Source organism: Triticum urartu, chromosome 1A (genome assembly GCF_056163025.1).
Source record: "Triticum urartu cultivar PI428250 chromosome 1A, HENAU_Tu73, whole genome shotgun sequence".
Lineage (NCBI taxonomy): Eukaryota > Viridiplantae > Streptophyta > Magnoliopsida > Poales > Poaceae > Triticum > Triticum urartu.
In genome coordinates this window covers 126,320,732-126,335,241 of record NC_141873.1, presented here as the reverse complement: position 1 = coordinate 126,335,241, position 14,510 = coordinate 126,320,732, and the positions used below count along the sequence as shown (strand labels likewise).

The following is a 14,510-nucleotide window of genomic DNA, read 5'->3' as shown; positions in this document are numbered from 1 at the left end:
AGTATATAAAGGAGCCAAGGGGAAGGGGGCGCCGGCCAAGGAGGAGGGCGCAGGAGGAGTCCTACTCCTTCCGGGAGTAGGACTCCCCCCCCAATCCTATTCCAACTAGGATTCCCAAGGGGGGAAAGAGAGAGAGGGGGGGCGGCCACCTTCTCCTAGTCCTAATAGGACTAGGGGAGGGGGGAGGTGCGCAGCCACCTTGGGCTGCCCCTTTCTCCTTTCCACTAAGGCCCATGAAGGCCCATATGGCTCCCGGGGGTTTCCGGTAACCTCCCGGTAACCCGGTAAAATCCCGATTTCACCCGGAACACTTCCGATATCCAAATATAGGCTTCCAATATATCAATCTTTACGTCTCGACCATTTCGAGACTCCTCGTCATGTCCCCGATCTCATCCGGGACTCCGAACTCCTTCGGTACATCAAAACTCATAAACTCATAATATAACTGCCATCGAAACCTTAAGCGTGCGGACCCTACGGTTCGAGAACAATGTAGACATGACTGAGACAAATCTCCGGTCAATAACCAATAGCGGGACCTGGATGCCCATATTGGCTCCTACATATTCTACGAAGATCTTTATCGGTCAGACCGCATAACAACATACGTTGTTCCCTTTGTCATCGGTATGTTACTTGCCCGAGATTCGATCGTCGGTATCCAATACCTAGTTCAATCTCGTTACCGGCAAGTCTCTTTACTCGTTCCGTAATACATCATCTCGCAACTAACTCATTAGTTGTAATGCTTGCAAGGCTTATGTGATGTGCATTACCGAGAGGGCCCAGAGATACCTCTCCGACAATCGGAGTGACAAATCCTAATCTCGAAATACGCCAACCCAACATTTACCTTTGGAGACACCTGTAGAGCTCCTTTATAATCACCCATTTACGTTGTGACGTTTGGTAGCACACAAAGTGTTCCTCCGGCAAACGGGAGTTGCATAATCTCATAGTCATAGGAACATGTATAAGTCATGAAGAAAGCAATAGCAACATACTAAACGATCGGGTGCTAAGCTAATGGAATGGGTCATGTCAATCAGATCATTCAACTAATGATGTGACCTCGTTAATCAAGTAACAACTCATTGTTCATGGTTAGGAAACATAACCATCTTTGATTAGCGAGCTAGTCAAGTAGAGGCATACTAGTGACACTTTGTTTGTCTATGTATTCACACATGTATTATGTTTCCGGTTAATACAATTCTAGCATGAATAATAAACATTTATCATGATTACAAGGAAATAAATAATAACTTTATTATTGCCTCTAGGGCATATTTCCTTCAGTAACGCCCCGAGACCGATGTGCCAGGTGTCGTCCAGTTATTTGCTGTTGTTGCCTTGTCATTGCTTGCATGTCATGCATTTCATATCATGTCATCATGTGCATTTCATTTGCATACGTGTTCGTCTCATGCATCCGAGCTTTTTCCCCGTTGTCCGTTTTGCATTCCGACGCTCCGTTCTCCTCCGGTGGTCATTTCTACCTTCTTCTCGTGTGTGGGGATTAAACATTTTCGGATTAGACCGAGACTTGCCAAGCAGCCTTGGTCCTCTACGCCGCCGCCCGCAGCCAATCTGGCTTCGCCACGTGGCACTCCGCCTCCGCCCGCTGCCGCGGCCCGCTAGGCCCATCTCGGGCCCGCAGGGCCCGTTCCCTCGCGCCGCCGCCCGAGCGTCCGCGCGCTCCCGCCGCCTCCAGTGCGCCTCGCCGTCGCCGCCTTCGCCGACCTTCCGCCGGCGATGAGCTCCGCCGGAGCCGCTCCAGCCGCTCCCGCCGTTTCGCCGGCGCGCCGCCTCCGCCCGAGCGGCGAGCCGCCTCCTCCTCCGCCGCTAGCCGCAGGCACCCCGTGCCCCTGCCTCCGCGAGCCGCGCCCGACCGCCGACTCGCCGGCGACCTCCGCCGCCTCCGCCGCGTCAACCTCCGGGCGCCGCCTCGTCTTCACCTCCGGTGGATCTGGCGGATCGGGACCAGATCCACCGGTTCACGAACCAAACGCCTCCCCTCGTCCCGATCCGCTCCGTCTTGGATATCCCCGTCCGCCGTTGACTTTTCCGGTGGTATAAATTTCACCAAGTCCCCGAGATTTCCATGTTTCATATGCCCATGTTCATCATGTCGTAACTCCGCATCCGTAGCTCCGTTTTGGGCATTTAGCATATCAATATGTTTGTCTCAGAGAGTAGATCATTTCATTACATTGCGTCATTTTCATTTGAGTTCATCTTGATGCCCGAAATGCTGCTAGAAGAGTGCTACTTGAGTTATTTGTCAGATATGCTGCTCCATTTAGATATTTGTCATTTTTGCCATGATTATTGTGTGCATGATATGCCCATGAGCTCTACATATGTTTTGTTAAGGGTTTTGCCATCTTTCCAGAGGTGCAACCCATGTATTTTTGTGATGTGTGTGGTGACTAGCACAAGCTTGCAAAGTGAGGCACTTGGTAATGCTGATTTCAGGGACTTAGCATTTCCACTAAGTCCTTGATCTGTTCATTTCATGATGCCATATGTTCATGTTGTTTCCTAGTGATCCGTGCCTCTTTTGAGGATGATCAGTAAGGATGTTTTGTAATCTTGTAGTGCTCTATCCATCAATGTCTTTGTTTGCAATTATGGAGCAACCTAGCTTGAGTCAATCGAGCTCTACTTTTGCTGTTTCGTGAATCTGGGCAGATTGTCTACTTGTTAGCGATTTTGCCGAGGATGTTGTAGTTGATCCGTGCATGCCATGTTATTGTTCTTGCCATGTCTAGCTTGTATTTTGTGTATTCTTGTTGGGTGTATGCTTAGATTGTCATGCCTTGCTCTGTAGTGAGTGCATCGAGCTCGTTAACATGCCTACTTGATATCTGATTTGCATGCTCCAGTTTTTCACTAAGTCTGAGAGTCTGATTATGTTTTTGCCATGTTCACATGCCTGCAATTGTATTTTCTGATCCCTTTTGGCTCAAGGTCACTAAGGGACTTTTGTTAAGCTCTTTGAGTAGCTCCATGCCATGCTTTACTTTGCCATGTTCAGGTCCTGTAGCATGTAGTTTTGTTGCTCCAAAGAGTGCTATCTGATCTGAAATTCCAGACAAGTGTTAATTTCACAAAGTCTGAAATCTGTTTGCCAAATGCATTTTTGCCATGCTTGTTTGAACCTGTTAATGGATGATTTGGCCGTAGCTGAGTGTTCATCTTTTGTTAAGCTTCATGAATGTATCCCTGCCATGTGTTTTGTTGCCATGTTTGAGTGCTGTAGCATGTTCATCTTGTTGCTTTTAGATGGCTACTTGTTGTAAATCGCAGAACGTGGTCATATTTGAATTGCTTGCCATTTCCACACCGTAACTCCGATTCCGATGATCTTTATATCGTTTTCAAGCGATTTCATCTCACCTTTCCAGTGGCACACTTGGATTTCCAAGTTGAGGCGAGGTTCAATCATTCCTTGTCAAATCATGCATATGCATCGCATACCGCATCCCGCATATCATACCTTGTTCATGTGTTGGTTGTTTACTATGTTGTGTGCTTCTTTTCCGGTGTTTGCTTCTTCAGGTTGGTTCCAATAACGTCGCGTTGTGAGGACCCGTTAGTCTACGTTCCGTTTGTCTTCTTCATGGACTCGTTCTTCTTCCTTGCGGGATTTCAGGCAAGATGATCATACCCTCGAAATCACTTCTATCTTTGCTTGCTAGTTGCTCGCTCTTTTGCTATGCCTATGCTGCGATACCTACCACTTGCTTATCATGCCTCCTATATTGTTGAACCAAGCCTCTAACCCACCTTGTCCTAGCAAACCGTTGTTTGGCTATGTTACCGCTTTGCTCAGCCCCTCTTATAGCGTTGTTAGTTGGAGGTGAAGATTAGAGTATGTTCCTTGTTGGAACATGGAGTTGTTGTTCCTTGTTGGAACTTGTTTACTTGTTGGGATATCACCATATATCTTATTTAATTAATGCATCTATATACTTGGTAAAGGGTGGAAGGCTCGGCCTTATGCCTAGTGTTTTGTTCCACTCTTGCCGCCCTAGTTTCCGTCATATCGGTGTTATGTTCCCGGATTTTGCGTTCCTTACGCGGTTGGGTAATGATGGGAACCCCTTGACAGTTCGCCTTGAGTAAAACTCTTCCAGCAATGCCCAACATTGGTCTTACCATTCGCCACATAGCCTTTTCTTTTCCCTTGGGGGTCGCGCGCCCAAGGGTCATCATTATTTTAACCCCCCCGGGCCAGTGCTCCTCTGAGTGTTGGTCCAACCGAGCGATGTTCGGGGCTACCAGGGGCAACTCTGGGATGGCCTACCCGACGTCTTGCTCATCTGGTGTGCCCTGAGAACGAGATATGTGCAGCTCCTATCGGGATTTGTCGGCACATCTGGGTGGTGTTGCTGGATTTGTTTTAACTTGTCGAAGTGTCTTGAAGAACCGGGATACCGAGTCTGATCGGAATGTCTCGGGAGGAGGTCTATTCCTTCGTTGACCATGAGAGCTTGTCATGGGCTAAGTTGGGACACCCCTGCAGGGATTTGAACTTTCGAAAGCCGTGCCCGCGGTTATGGGAAGATGGGAATTTGTTAATGTCCGGTTGTAGAAAACCTGAAGTTGACCTTAATTAAAATGCATCAACCGCGTGTGTAACCGTGATGGTCTCTTTCCGGCGGAGTCCGGGAAGTGAACACGGTGTTGGAGTTATGCTTGACGTAGGTTGTTCTAGGATCACTTCTTGATCATGCTTTTATCGACCGTGCTTTGCCTTCTCTTCTCGCTCTCATTTGCGTATGTTAGCCACCATATATGCTAGTCGCTTGCTGCAGCTCCACCTCATACCTTTTTACCTTACCCATAAGCTTAAATAGTCTTGATCGCGAGGGTGCGAGATTGCTGAGTCCCCGTGGCTCACAGATACTTCCAAAACCAGCTTGCAGGTGCTGATGAACCATGCAGATGCACAACCAAGCTCAGGAGGAGCTCGACGAAGATCTTGTCCTTTGTGTTGTTTCGTTCTAGTTGATCAGTAGTGGAGCCCAGTTGGGGTCGATCGGGGACCTTGTCGCATTTGGGGTTCTTCTTTTATTTTGGTTCCGTAGTCGGACCTTGATTGTACTTGGATGTTGTAATGCTTTATTCATGTAATTGTGTGAAGTGGCAATTGTAAGCCAACTATGTATCTTTTTCCCTTATGTATTACATGGGTTGTGTGAAGATTACCTCACTTGCGACATTGCTTTCAATGCGGTTATGCCTCTAAGTCGTGCTTCGACACGTGGGAGATATAGCCGCATCGAGGGCGTTACAGATGTTTAGTGGATTTTCAGGTACCTTCGTGGCACTTCCAATGCTTGTTTGAAATTCGGCAGAACTGGTGAGGGACTAGCTAGCTATGTGGATTCAGATTTTGCTTCCAGCGATTTGGACAAGAGGAGGTCCCTTACAGGCTATGTGTTCACAATTGGTGGTTGCGCCGTGAGTTGGAGGGCAGCGTTTCAGCCAGTAGTTGCCCAGTCTACCACTAAAGCAGAATACATGGCTATTGCAGAAGCATGTAAAGAATCAGTTTGGCTGAAAGGTTTGTATCCTGACCTTTGTGGAGATAATTATTGCATTAACTTGTTTTGTGTCACTCAAAGTGACATATACCTGACTAAGGATCAGATGTTCCATGAGAGAACAAAGCACATTAATGTCAAATATCATTATGTCCGAGACATTGTTGAGTAAGGTAAACTGAGGGTATGCAGGATTAGTACTCATGATAATCCTGCTGATATGTTGACAAAGCCAGTTCCTGTTGCTAAGTTTGAGCTTTGCTCAGACTTAGTTGGTATAACTCATTAGCCCTAGTGGCTGTTTGGCGCCAAAAGTGTTTTCTTTGTTGTTCAGGGAGGAGGTTCTCATTCATGCTACATGATGGAATTTGTCTCAAGGTGGAGTTTGTTATGTTATGCTTCAAATTCAAGTATAAAGAGGGAGGCTAACTTCTGACGAGCGAGCGGAGCGAGGCCCGTCACCGGTAGGCTTAGGACGAAGCGGAGCGTAGCGAGTCTGAAGTTAGCCCATGGGCCACCCTCGACAGGGACGCCTGGGGGTGCGCGGGGGGGGGGGGGGGCGAAGCCCCTCGCGGTACGAATCAGTATTAACCTAGGTCACATGTGTTATATATACCTCTTGTAAGCCGCTGCACAGGATAGTTGATTAGTTGCAAATCCCCGACGTTTGTAACCTACCCCAATATAGTGAAGTTTGGCTGGCTGGCGCCTGTGTTTTTCCCCTTCGTGTTGAAGGGGTTTTCCACGCTAAAATCTCATGTCCCTCGCTTGTTTTCGTTCTTTGTCGTTTTGATTGTGTGTCGTATCTCTAACACGATTGGTGTATGAGTTAGATGAGACTTTGTTAATCCTCAGAGAATTAGCAAATCCGACCTATAATACTCTCACACTTTAGTTTTATTTATGTTAGGTATTTATGTAGCACCTAATTGCGCATTTATTTTAACAAGATTACCTCAACAATGCATGGGGTATCATCTCTTATCCCATGTTGCTAGCCTATAATGGCCCAATCAGTTAGACAGTTCAATCCAGAAATGCAGGTCCCATTTGTACAAACTGATCCACAACTTCTGAAAACGCATCTGGGTAATGTAATGGAGAACAAACCAGTGTTGGACCATTGACCTAAAGAAAGAGAAACGAGACAGTAGGAATAATAGGTGGCATGTGCTCCCTTTGACAAACATCTTCATTGGTCTCATAGCCAATTATTATGAATTGGATAATATACACAAACTTCCATTGCATTATACCCCATTTTATGGTACACAAAATTATTGACCTGTCATGACCCTGCTGGACCATCTAGAGATGGTATCCTATGATCACTAAATCCCTACGGAAGGAAACAACATTTGTACCCAGAGAGCGTGCACCTAGCAAAACGACACACCCCCTTGCACTCACCTCAAAAGTGAATAAGGACACATACATAATTTCTACGGGTCCCCTAAAGTACACAAGGTTGCATTGTCAACATCGCACCGCTAGTGGGCCCGCCAAGTCGCCTGAGGCTAAACTATCCGTCCCGGTTGTTGAGTAGGCCCAGGGAACCTGAACTCGCTCGGGCCTGGACCTGGGCCTGGGTTTGGACCGGCCTGGTGAGAGCCATAAGTTTGGTGGGTGAGATGGGCTTCTTCGCATCGGCCCGCTCTGCATTCCCGGCCTTCCGCGCGTCGGGGCCGTCGTCGTGCCGGATGCCGCGTAGCAGCGCCGCCACGTCCTTGATGGTCGGCCGGTCCTCGGGGCGCGGGCTGGCGCAGAGCAGCGCGATGCCGAGGGCTTGCAGCATCTCCTGGACCTGCGTGTCCGGCCGGCCTTGCAGCCTCGCGTCCACGATCTCCGCCGGGTCGCGCTTCCGGCACAGGTGGTCGCGCACCCACTGCACCACGCTCTGCCCCTCGCCGAACGCCGGGTCCAGCGTGCGCCGCCCCGTGATCATCTCCAGCAGCACCACGCCGAAGCTGTACACGTCGCTCTTGGTTGTGATCTTGGTCATGCAGCCGTACTCTGCATCAAATCATGACGACAAATGTTAATCCGGTAGTACATCTGGAGAATGAATTTTAACTGAGTAGCAGAGTTGGAATTGCCGTGATTTTTTGAAGGGACGGCGGAATGCTTACCGGGAGCGATGTAGCCGTAGGATCCGGCGAACGGCGGAGGCGACGAGTTGGCGCCGTCATCGGCGACTCGTGCCAGGCCGAAGTCGGCGAGGCAAGCCTCGTAGCGGTCGCCGAGGAGGATGTTGTCGGCCTTGACGTCACGGTGGATGATCCCCGGCACGCAGTCGTGGTGGAGGTAAGCGAGGCCCTCGGCCACGCCCACGGCGATCGCGAGCCGCACCTCCCACTCCACGACGGCGGCGCCGGTCGCGCCCCCGTGCAGAAGGCCGCCGAGAGTGCCGTTCGGGAGGTAGTCGTAGAAGAGGAGTCGCGTCCGGCGGTTGGACGCCCATCCCAGCAGCCGGACGATGTTGCGGTGGCGCACCCGGGGCAGCACGCTGATCTCGCACGCGAACGCCTCCACGGACGCCTCGTCGCATGACTGGAATTTCTTCACGGCGACCGTGACGCCGGACGACGGGATGTTGGCACGGTACACCGCGCCGGACCACCCGTGTCCGATCACGTTCGCCGGAGTGAGGCTGCGGGCCACGTCGGCCACGCCGATGTCCAGCTTCTGGTACAGCGTCACGTCCCACGGCGGCGACATCTCAGCGTCCTTGTCCTCGCTGGCACGCTCGCCGCGCCGGCGCCACCCGAACAGGACGAGCACCGCGGCCACCAGGAGGACGACGAGGGCGGTGAGCAGCACGGCCATCGCGACACGGGCGGCGCGGCGTGCCTCGAGCTCACTGTCGCCGACGTCGCCAGAGCACCGCGAGAGACACAGCGCCTGGTTGCCCTCGACGTCGCCGGTCGGGAGCTTCGCGAAGAACGCCGTCTCTGGAAGCCGGCCGGAGAAGCTGTTGAAGGAGACGTTGAGCGCCACGAGGTTCTGGAGCGCGGACAGCGCCTGGAGATCGCCGGAGAGCTGGTTGTGTGACACGTCGAGCACCCCAAGCCTCACGAGCCCTGCGAACTCCGATGGCATCGAGCCGGAGAAGCTGTTGCAGCTGAGGTTAAGGGCGATCTCCAATCCCGGAATCTTGCCGATGCTCCCCGGAATGTGACCGGAGAGCGAGTTGCCGCCGACGTCTAGGAGCTGGAGGCGGGAGCACGAGCCGATCTCCGGTGGCATCGCTCCGGATAGCCGGTTGCCGCTGAGAATGAGCTTTGTCAACGAAGTGAGTAGGCCGATGTCGGACGGGAGCGCGCCGGAAATGTCATTGTAGGAGAGGTCGAGGTACTGGAGCGAGAGCAATTCCTTGAAGAGTCCTGCCGGCAGCATGCCGGCGATGGCATTGTCGTGGAGGTCGACGAACGTGAGGTTCCGGCATCCCGACAACTCCGTGGGGAGAGCACCGGACAGCCGGTTGGAGCCCAGGTCCAGGAAGCTGAGGCTCCCAAGCATGCCGATTTCCGGGGGTATCGCGCCGGCGATGTGGTTGCCGCTTGCCCGGAACCGGTCGAGGGACGTGCAATTGCCAATCTCCGCTGGCAACTGGCCGGAGAGTTCGTTGTTGATGAGGAGCAGCTTGGACAGCCGTGGAAGCTGGAAGAGCGACGGTGGGATCGGCCCGGTCAGAGCATTGGTCGACAGGTCGAGCGCCTCGAGGCTAGTGCACCGGCCGAGCTCCGGCGGGATGTTTCCGGTCAGCTGGTTGGCCCACAGGTAAAGCATGCGCAACGCCGGGAGGCCGCCAAGCTCGGCGGGGATGGCGCCCGTGATCTGGTTGTTGTCGAGCTCGAGGTCTGTGAGGTTGCTGCACCGGGCCAGCTCCGGCGGCACCGTGCCGGAGATCTTGTTCCCGCTGAGCTGCAACTCCTGCAGCGACAAGAGTTTCCCGAGCGACGCCGGGATGTGGCCGGTGAGCCCGTTGATCGACAGGTCGATCACCGCGAGCTCGCTGCACGAGCCGAGCTCCGGCGGGATGATGCCGACGAGCTGGTTCTGCCACAGCAGCAGGTTCTTGAGCTTCTTGAGCGCGCCGAGCTCCGCCGGGATGGACCCGGATAGCGCGTTCTCGTAGAGGTAGATGTTCTCCAGGCTGCTGCACCGGCCGAGCTCTCTGGGTATCGGGCCAGAGAGCAGCGCCGTGTAGATGGCCAGCGTGGTGAGGTTCTTGAGGCGGCCGAGGCTCGCAGGGAGCGGGCCGGTGATGCTGGTCTCGGCGAGGCCGACCATGGTGAGCCTGGAGCAGCTTCCAATCTCCGTGGGGAGCGCGCTGTGGAGGTTCTTGTTGCCGCCGCCGCGGAGCACCTCGAGGCTGGCCATGCGGCCAATGGCGGCCGGAATCCTGCCGCCGAGCTGGTTGTCGTAGACGATGAGCTCCCGGAGCGACGTGAGGTTGCCGATGGCGTCCGGGATGGCGCCCTCCAGCCGGTTGGAGTTGAGGTAGAGCGTCTCGAGCTTGCTCCCCGTCCGGCACAGCCCGGACGGTATCGACCCGGTGAGCGCATTGTTGCTGAGGTCAAGGTGCGCCAGCGCGGGCAGCGCGCCGAGCTCCGGCGGGATCGGGCCCGTCAGGTTCGTGCCGGTGAGGACGAGCCGGGTCAGCGTGGCGCCGACGGCGCCGGCCAGGTTGGCCGGGACGCCGCCGAGGAGGTCGACAAACTCCAGGCGCAGCTCGGTGACGCCGCCGTCGGCATTGCACGCCACGCCGGTCCACCGGCACGGCGAGGCGTCCGCGGCCTTCCAGTCCGCCAGCGCGCCAACCCCGTTGCGCAGCGTCGCCTTCCACGCGAGCAGCGCGGCGCCCTGCTCGTCCACGGCGGCGACGACGGCGCTGCCCACGCACAGCATGACAAGCGCGCAGCACCTGACGAGCGCCGCCGCCCACCATTTGCTCCGCCTACCCATGACAGCAACGCTAGCTTGTCTGCAGTCGTACCATGCAACTACCGAAGTACAAGTATATGCAAGAACATGAGTACAAGGTAGTAGTGGTAGCTAACTCTATAGAATTGTGTGGTCTAGAGGTGTTAATTGGAGCCAAATCTTGGTCTTGCTTATGTTGCAAGCCTAGCAGTAGTAACTAATTAATGGAGTGGCGAAGAGGTTTAGCATAAGTAGAGAGAGAGTGAGAGAGGGGGGGAGGGGGAGGTTAAAGAGGAGAGAGTATTTGGGGTTGATGAGATGATGAAGCAATGGAGGAAGGCCACCTTTGTACCTGCAGAATCTCTGGATCCGAGGCAACAGTGCACACTACCACACCCTGTCCCTCTCCCGGTCTCTCCTTGGAAATTGTTCAACTTCAGATGCCTCTACTCCTGAATTATCACCGCCTTCAAAAAAAATTGTTCACAGTCACCATTGTGAGTGGCCATTGGTGGTTAAGTGTATTTAAATTTGTTACTACAGGCATCAGATCACCAACGTCTAATTGCTTTGCGATGCCAAGCTGGTGAACTAATTTTATTTTATTTTAACGGCGGTAACACCTTTGCTAGCAGCCAGGAGAAAGAAAAGATGGCATCTGGGTGGGCAGCTTCATCATGGAAAGGGTGTGTCTCAGCTCTCAAGGATGATAATATTGAATAACAAGCACTTCACAGCCTACAACTTGGATTGGTTACTACTTAACAGTTTGTGGTTAGGGACCTTGGTGTAATTTTGGGTTCTAAAGTGTGGCAATTGCAGTGCTAGTAGTGAGACCTGGGAAGAGCATCCACAGTCCAACAGTTTGAAATAAATTGAATTGGGGGTTCTTCCTCTACATGGATGGTACAAGTAAATCATCTCCCTATTTAAGTCTCCAAGAAATCCCTACACAAAGATTGGAGATTAAGTACACAAGGAGATACTACCACTACAGCAGTAACAAAAAGATTCTGAATAATGATTCCTGCGTGACATATATCTCTACTCTTAAAAAGTGAGTTGGTAGCCTCCCCTACATGGTTTATTTTCGCCTGATTTTTTTTCTTGTCACCTCCTACCACCCCTTTTCACTAGATTTTCTCCCTCCCATTAAAAACCAAATCCCATTAAAGAGAAAGATCATGTTTCATGCTTGCTTTGGTAATTAAGAATTTAAAAATAATACCATATATTTGAGATCACCTTCTAAAAGACAGACATAAGATTTTTCTCGATAACTTTAAAAAAATCAGATATGCCTTAATAATAAATCGCTAATCCCACGCACTATGTCATTTATTATTATCATTATCTCTACTATTAATTAATAATCATAACTTTCCTAATACAACAAAAATAACATACTTCCTCCATTCCTAAATATAGGGTGTATAGTTTTTGGCACAGAAATTAAAGAATGCACATGGAGGGAAAATTTCACAAGTTTTGGGCAAGACTAGACCTGACTAATTAATATGAGAAAAATAGAGGAGCTTGCCCTATGTAAGGAAATGTAATCAAATCCCTTAAAAAGTTATTCAAATGAGTGGTGCAAGGCAATACACCTTATATTTTGAACTTTTTCTCAAAAATCTATACACCTTATATCAAGGAACGGAGGGAGTATCTTCTTTTGTTATGAGCGCATCTATGCACCTCTGCGGAGGGACGCCGTGCGCTACACCATGGAGGACGTCGTGGCCTGACGCTGATCACGGAGTCGAGGATGGCCATGGCGGAAGGTGGGTCGTTGGACCACCACATACATGCATTTGTGGATGCGATCATATTATATATTTTTTTTGTTAGTCACGCAAATAGCCAAACAAGCTATATTCTCAAATCAAGTATGTCCATTCAAATGTCAAAAACTCTGTTAAGGAAATCTTTCCTACAATACTCAGTAGTCGTCGTCGTAGTTTGTAGCCGCCATTCGTGCGAAAATATTTTGGAAATCGAACATTGAATCAATTCAAAAATCAAACCATCAATGGAATTAATTAACTAGAGAGTTAATTACGTATGCAATTGATTAGGCCATTTAAATAGGATTTTTTTAACCGAATCAATTTGGAAACCGAGTCAGCAATTATCTCTACTCCTAAAAGGAAAGTTGGTAGCCTCCCCTCCCCGGTTTATTTTCGTCTGTCTATTTTTCGTCTCACCTCACACCACACTTCCCACAGGATTTTCTCTCCAATCAAAAACCAAATCCAATTAAAGGGGGAATCATATAGATAATGGGTAATTAAAAATTCAAAAATCATACCATATATTTGAGATCACCTTCCTAAAAGACAGACATAAAATTTTTCTCGATAATTTTCCAAAACAAAATTAGATATTTCTCAATAACAAATCGCTAATCCCGCGCACTATGTCATTTATTATTATCATTATATTTACTATTAATTGACAATCACAAGTTTTCGAATATACAAAATGACATGTCTTTTTTGTTATGAGCGTATGCATCCGCGCGTCCCTGCGAAGGGACACCGTGCGCGACACCATGGAGGCTATGAGTAGAAGATGTAGGGAATGACTGGGAAGAGAAGAACGACAATTATCCATCTAGTAATGAATGGTATATTTGCTGGAGGTGGAGCTTATTGGTGACGGAGAATACGTTCAAGTTGTCACTCGCCTCCCATGTCAGTGTGCATTTGCAAAGTTGAATGGACCTTTGAGAACGATATCTATAGTTATTATTTGTTTTGTGTCAATAGTATGTGTTAGTTTAACTCACTCTATTATATTGTTAGTATGAAAAATTTCATCCCTATTGAAACGCATGGCGAAGATGAGGTGGACATCATTTGATTTTAAAGGAGGAGGCTCCAGCGAGAAATGGCCCACTACGACGGAAAACCGAGCGCGAAGGGGATGATCCGACAGTAAAAGATAAGAGTGCGTCATAGGGTGGGGTTTCTGTATTAAGCCCGTCTGTTGAAGATAACATGATGGATAGCCCGTAGCAACGCACGGGCGTTCTGCTAGTATTTAGCAAAGTCATAACTCAGCTGCTCACAAACTATATGATGTCAGACTACACAAAACAACGACGATGATGATGATGACGACCACGAAGAAAAAAGAGAGACAAATGTATTTTTTATGTTGGTAAATACTTCTCCTTTATTGTTAGGTTAGTTAGAGTGGTACATACTTCTTTCCTCAATGTGATACTGTAATTACCCAGTAAGCCCTGCAAGGTAATTTTGGGCATTGCAGGGTGACAATTGAACTACCGAGGTACACAGAATTTATCCCCGCTCTCTAGAGTTGAAAGTTGAAACAAGAATAAAAATGAGACAGCACAGCTGGCCACTCAGTGGTAACACATGACACAAGGAGAAGAAACAGTTCATTCCATGCAGTAACAATTATATAAACCCTTATGGCAGAGGCTGTTCCTTGGCAGATTAAAACAGAATGGATTGGATCTGAAGCTAACACATCAATGGAGAGGCTGTCACATGCTCCCGGTTAGATCTAATCTCGCCTTTCTCACTGCCAGGAACTTAGTTTAGTTACTGCCCCTTTGTACTTTTGTGTCAAGCAGATGGATTATAATAGTAAAAGGACAGCAAATTTTCGCAGGCACGCAGATCTAGATCTACCTTCCAACTCCAAATTCCCATTGGTAAATGGGCAGTTCTGAACCACCAGTGCAGCAGTACTAATCCCATAGAAGATGATGGGACTTGCAGAGTATTTACATTGGAATTAGAACTTCTATTTGCAGTGTTGGTTGTTTCACCCCAAAAGATAGGGTACATCCTGCTGTTTTTTTACAGTGAGGAACAGAGTTGCAGAGATAAATGACCAATGGCCTGATGTATAAGTAACTCGCAAGTAGAGGGTGAACCATCCATGAGTACAAAGATCAGACTAGGTATACGAAAACAAAATTATCAGAACAGACTGTAACCATAGGGTACTGATAAGTAGTTACCACATACTTTTTTTTTGAAGAATAAG

General features: G+C 49.7%; 1 protein-coding gene across 1 annotated transcript; it reads right to left on the bottom strand.

The window, feature by feature from the left end:
- Positions 1-6,736: 6,736 nt before the first annotated feature.
- LOC125551850 (uncharacterized) lies at positions 6,737-10,887 on the bottom strand. Its single transcript, XM_048715223.2, has 2 exons — positions 7,688-10,887; positions 6,737-7,571 (listed from the first exon to the last, which is right to left on the bottom strand). Exons 1-2 carry the CDS (start codon positions 10,524-10,526, stop codon positions 7,081-7,083), a joined length of 3,330 nt encoding a protein of 1,109 aa, XP_048571180.1. The 5' UTR covers positions 10,527-10,887; the 3' UTR covers positions 6,737-7,080.
- Between the last annotated feature and the right edge of the window lie 3,623 nt (positions 10,888-14,510).

Excerpts from the sequence above, each read along its gene's own strand:
- LOC125551850 (XM_048715223.2), bottom strand. The coding sequence starts at position 10,526 with ATGGGTAGGCGGAGCAAATGGTGGGCGGCGGCGCTCGTCAGGTGCTGC. Across the intron at positions 7,572-7,687 it reads CTACGGCTACATCGCTCCCG|AGTACGGCTGCATGACCAAG; the intron begins GTAAGCATTCCG and ends GATTTGATGCAG.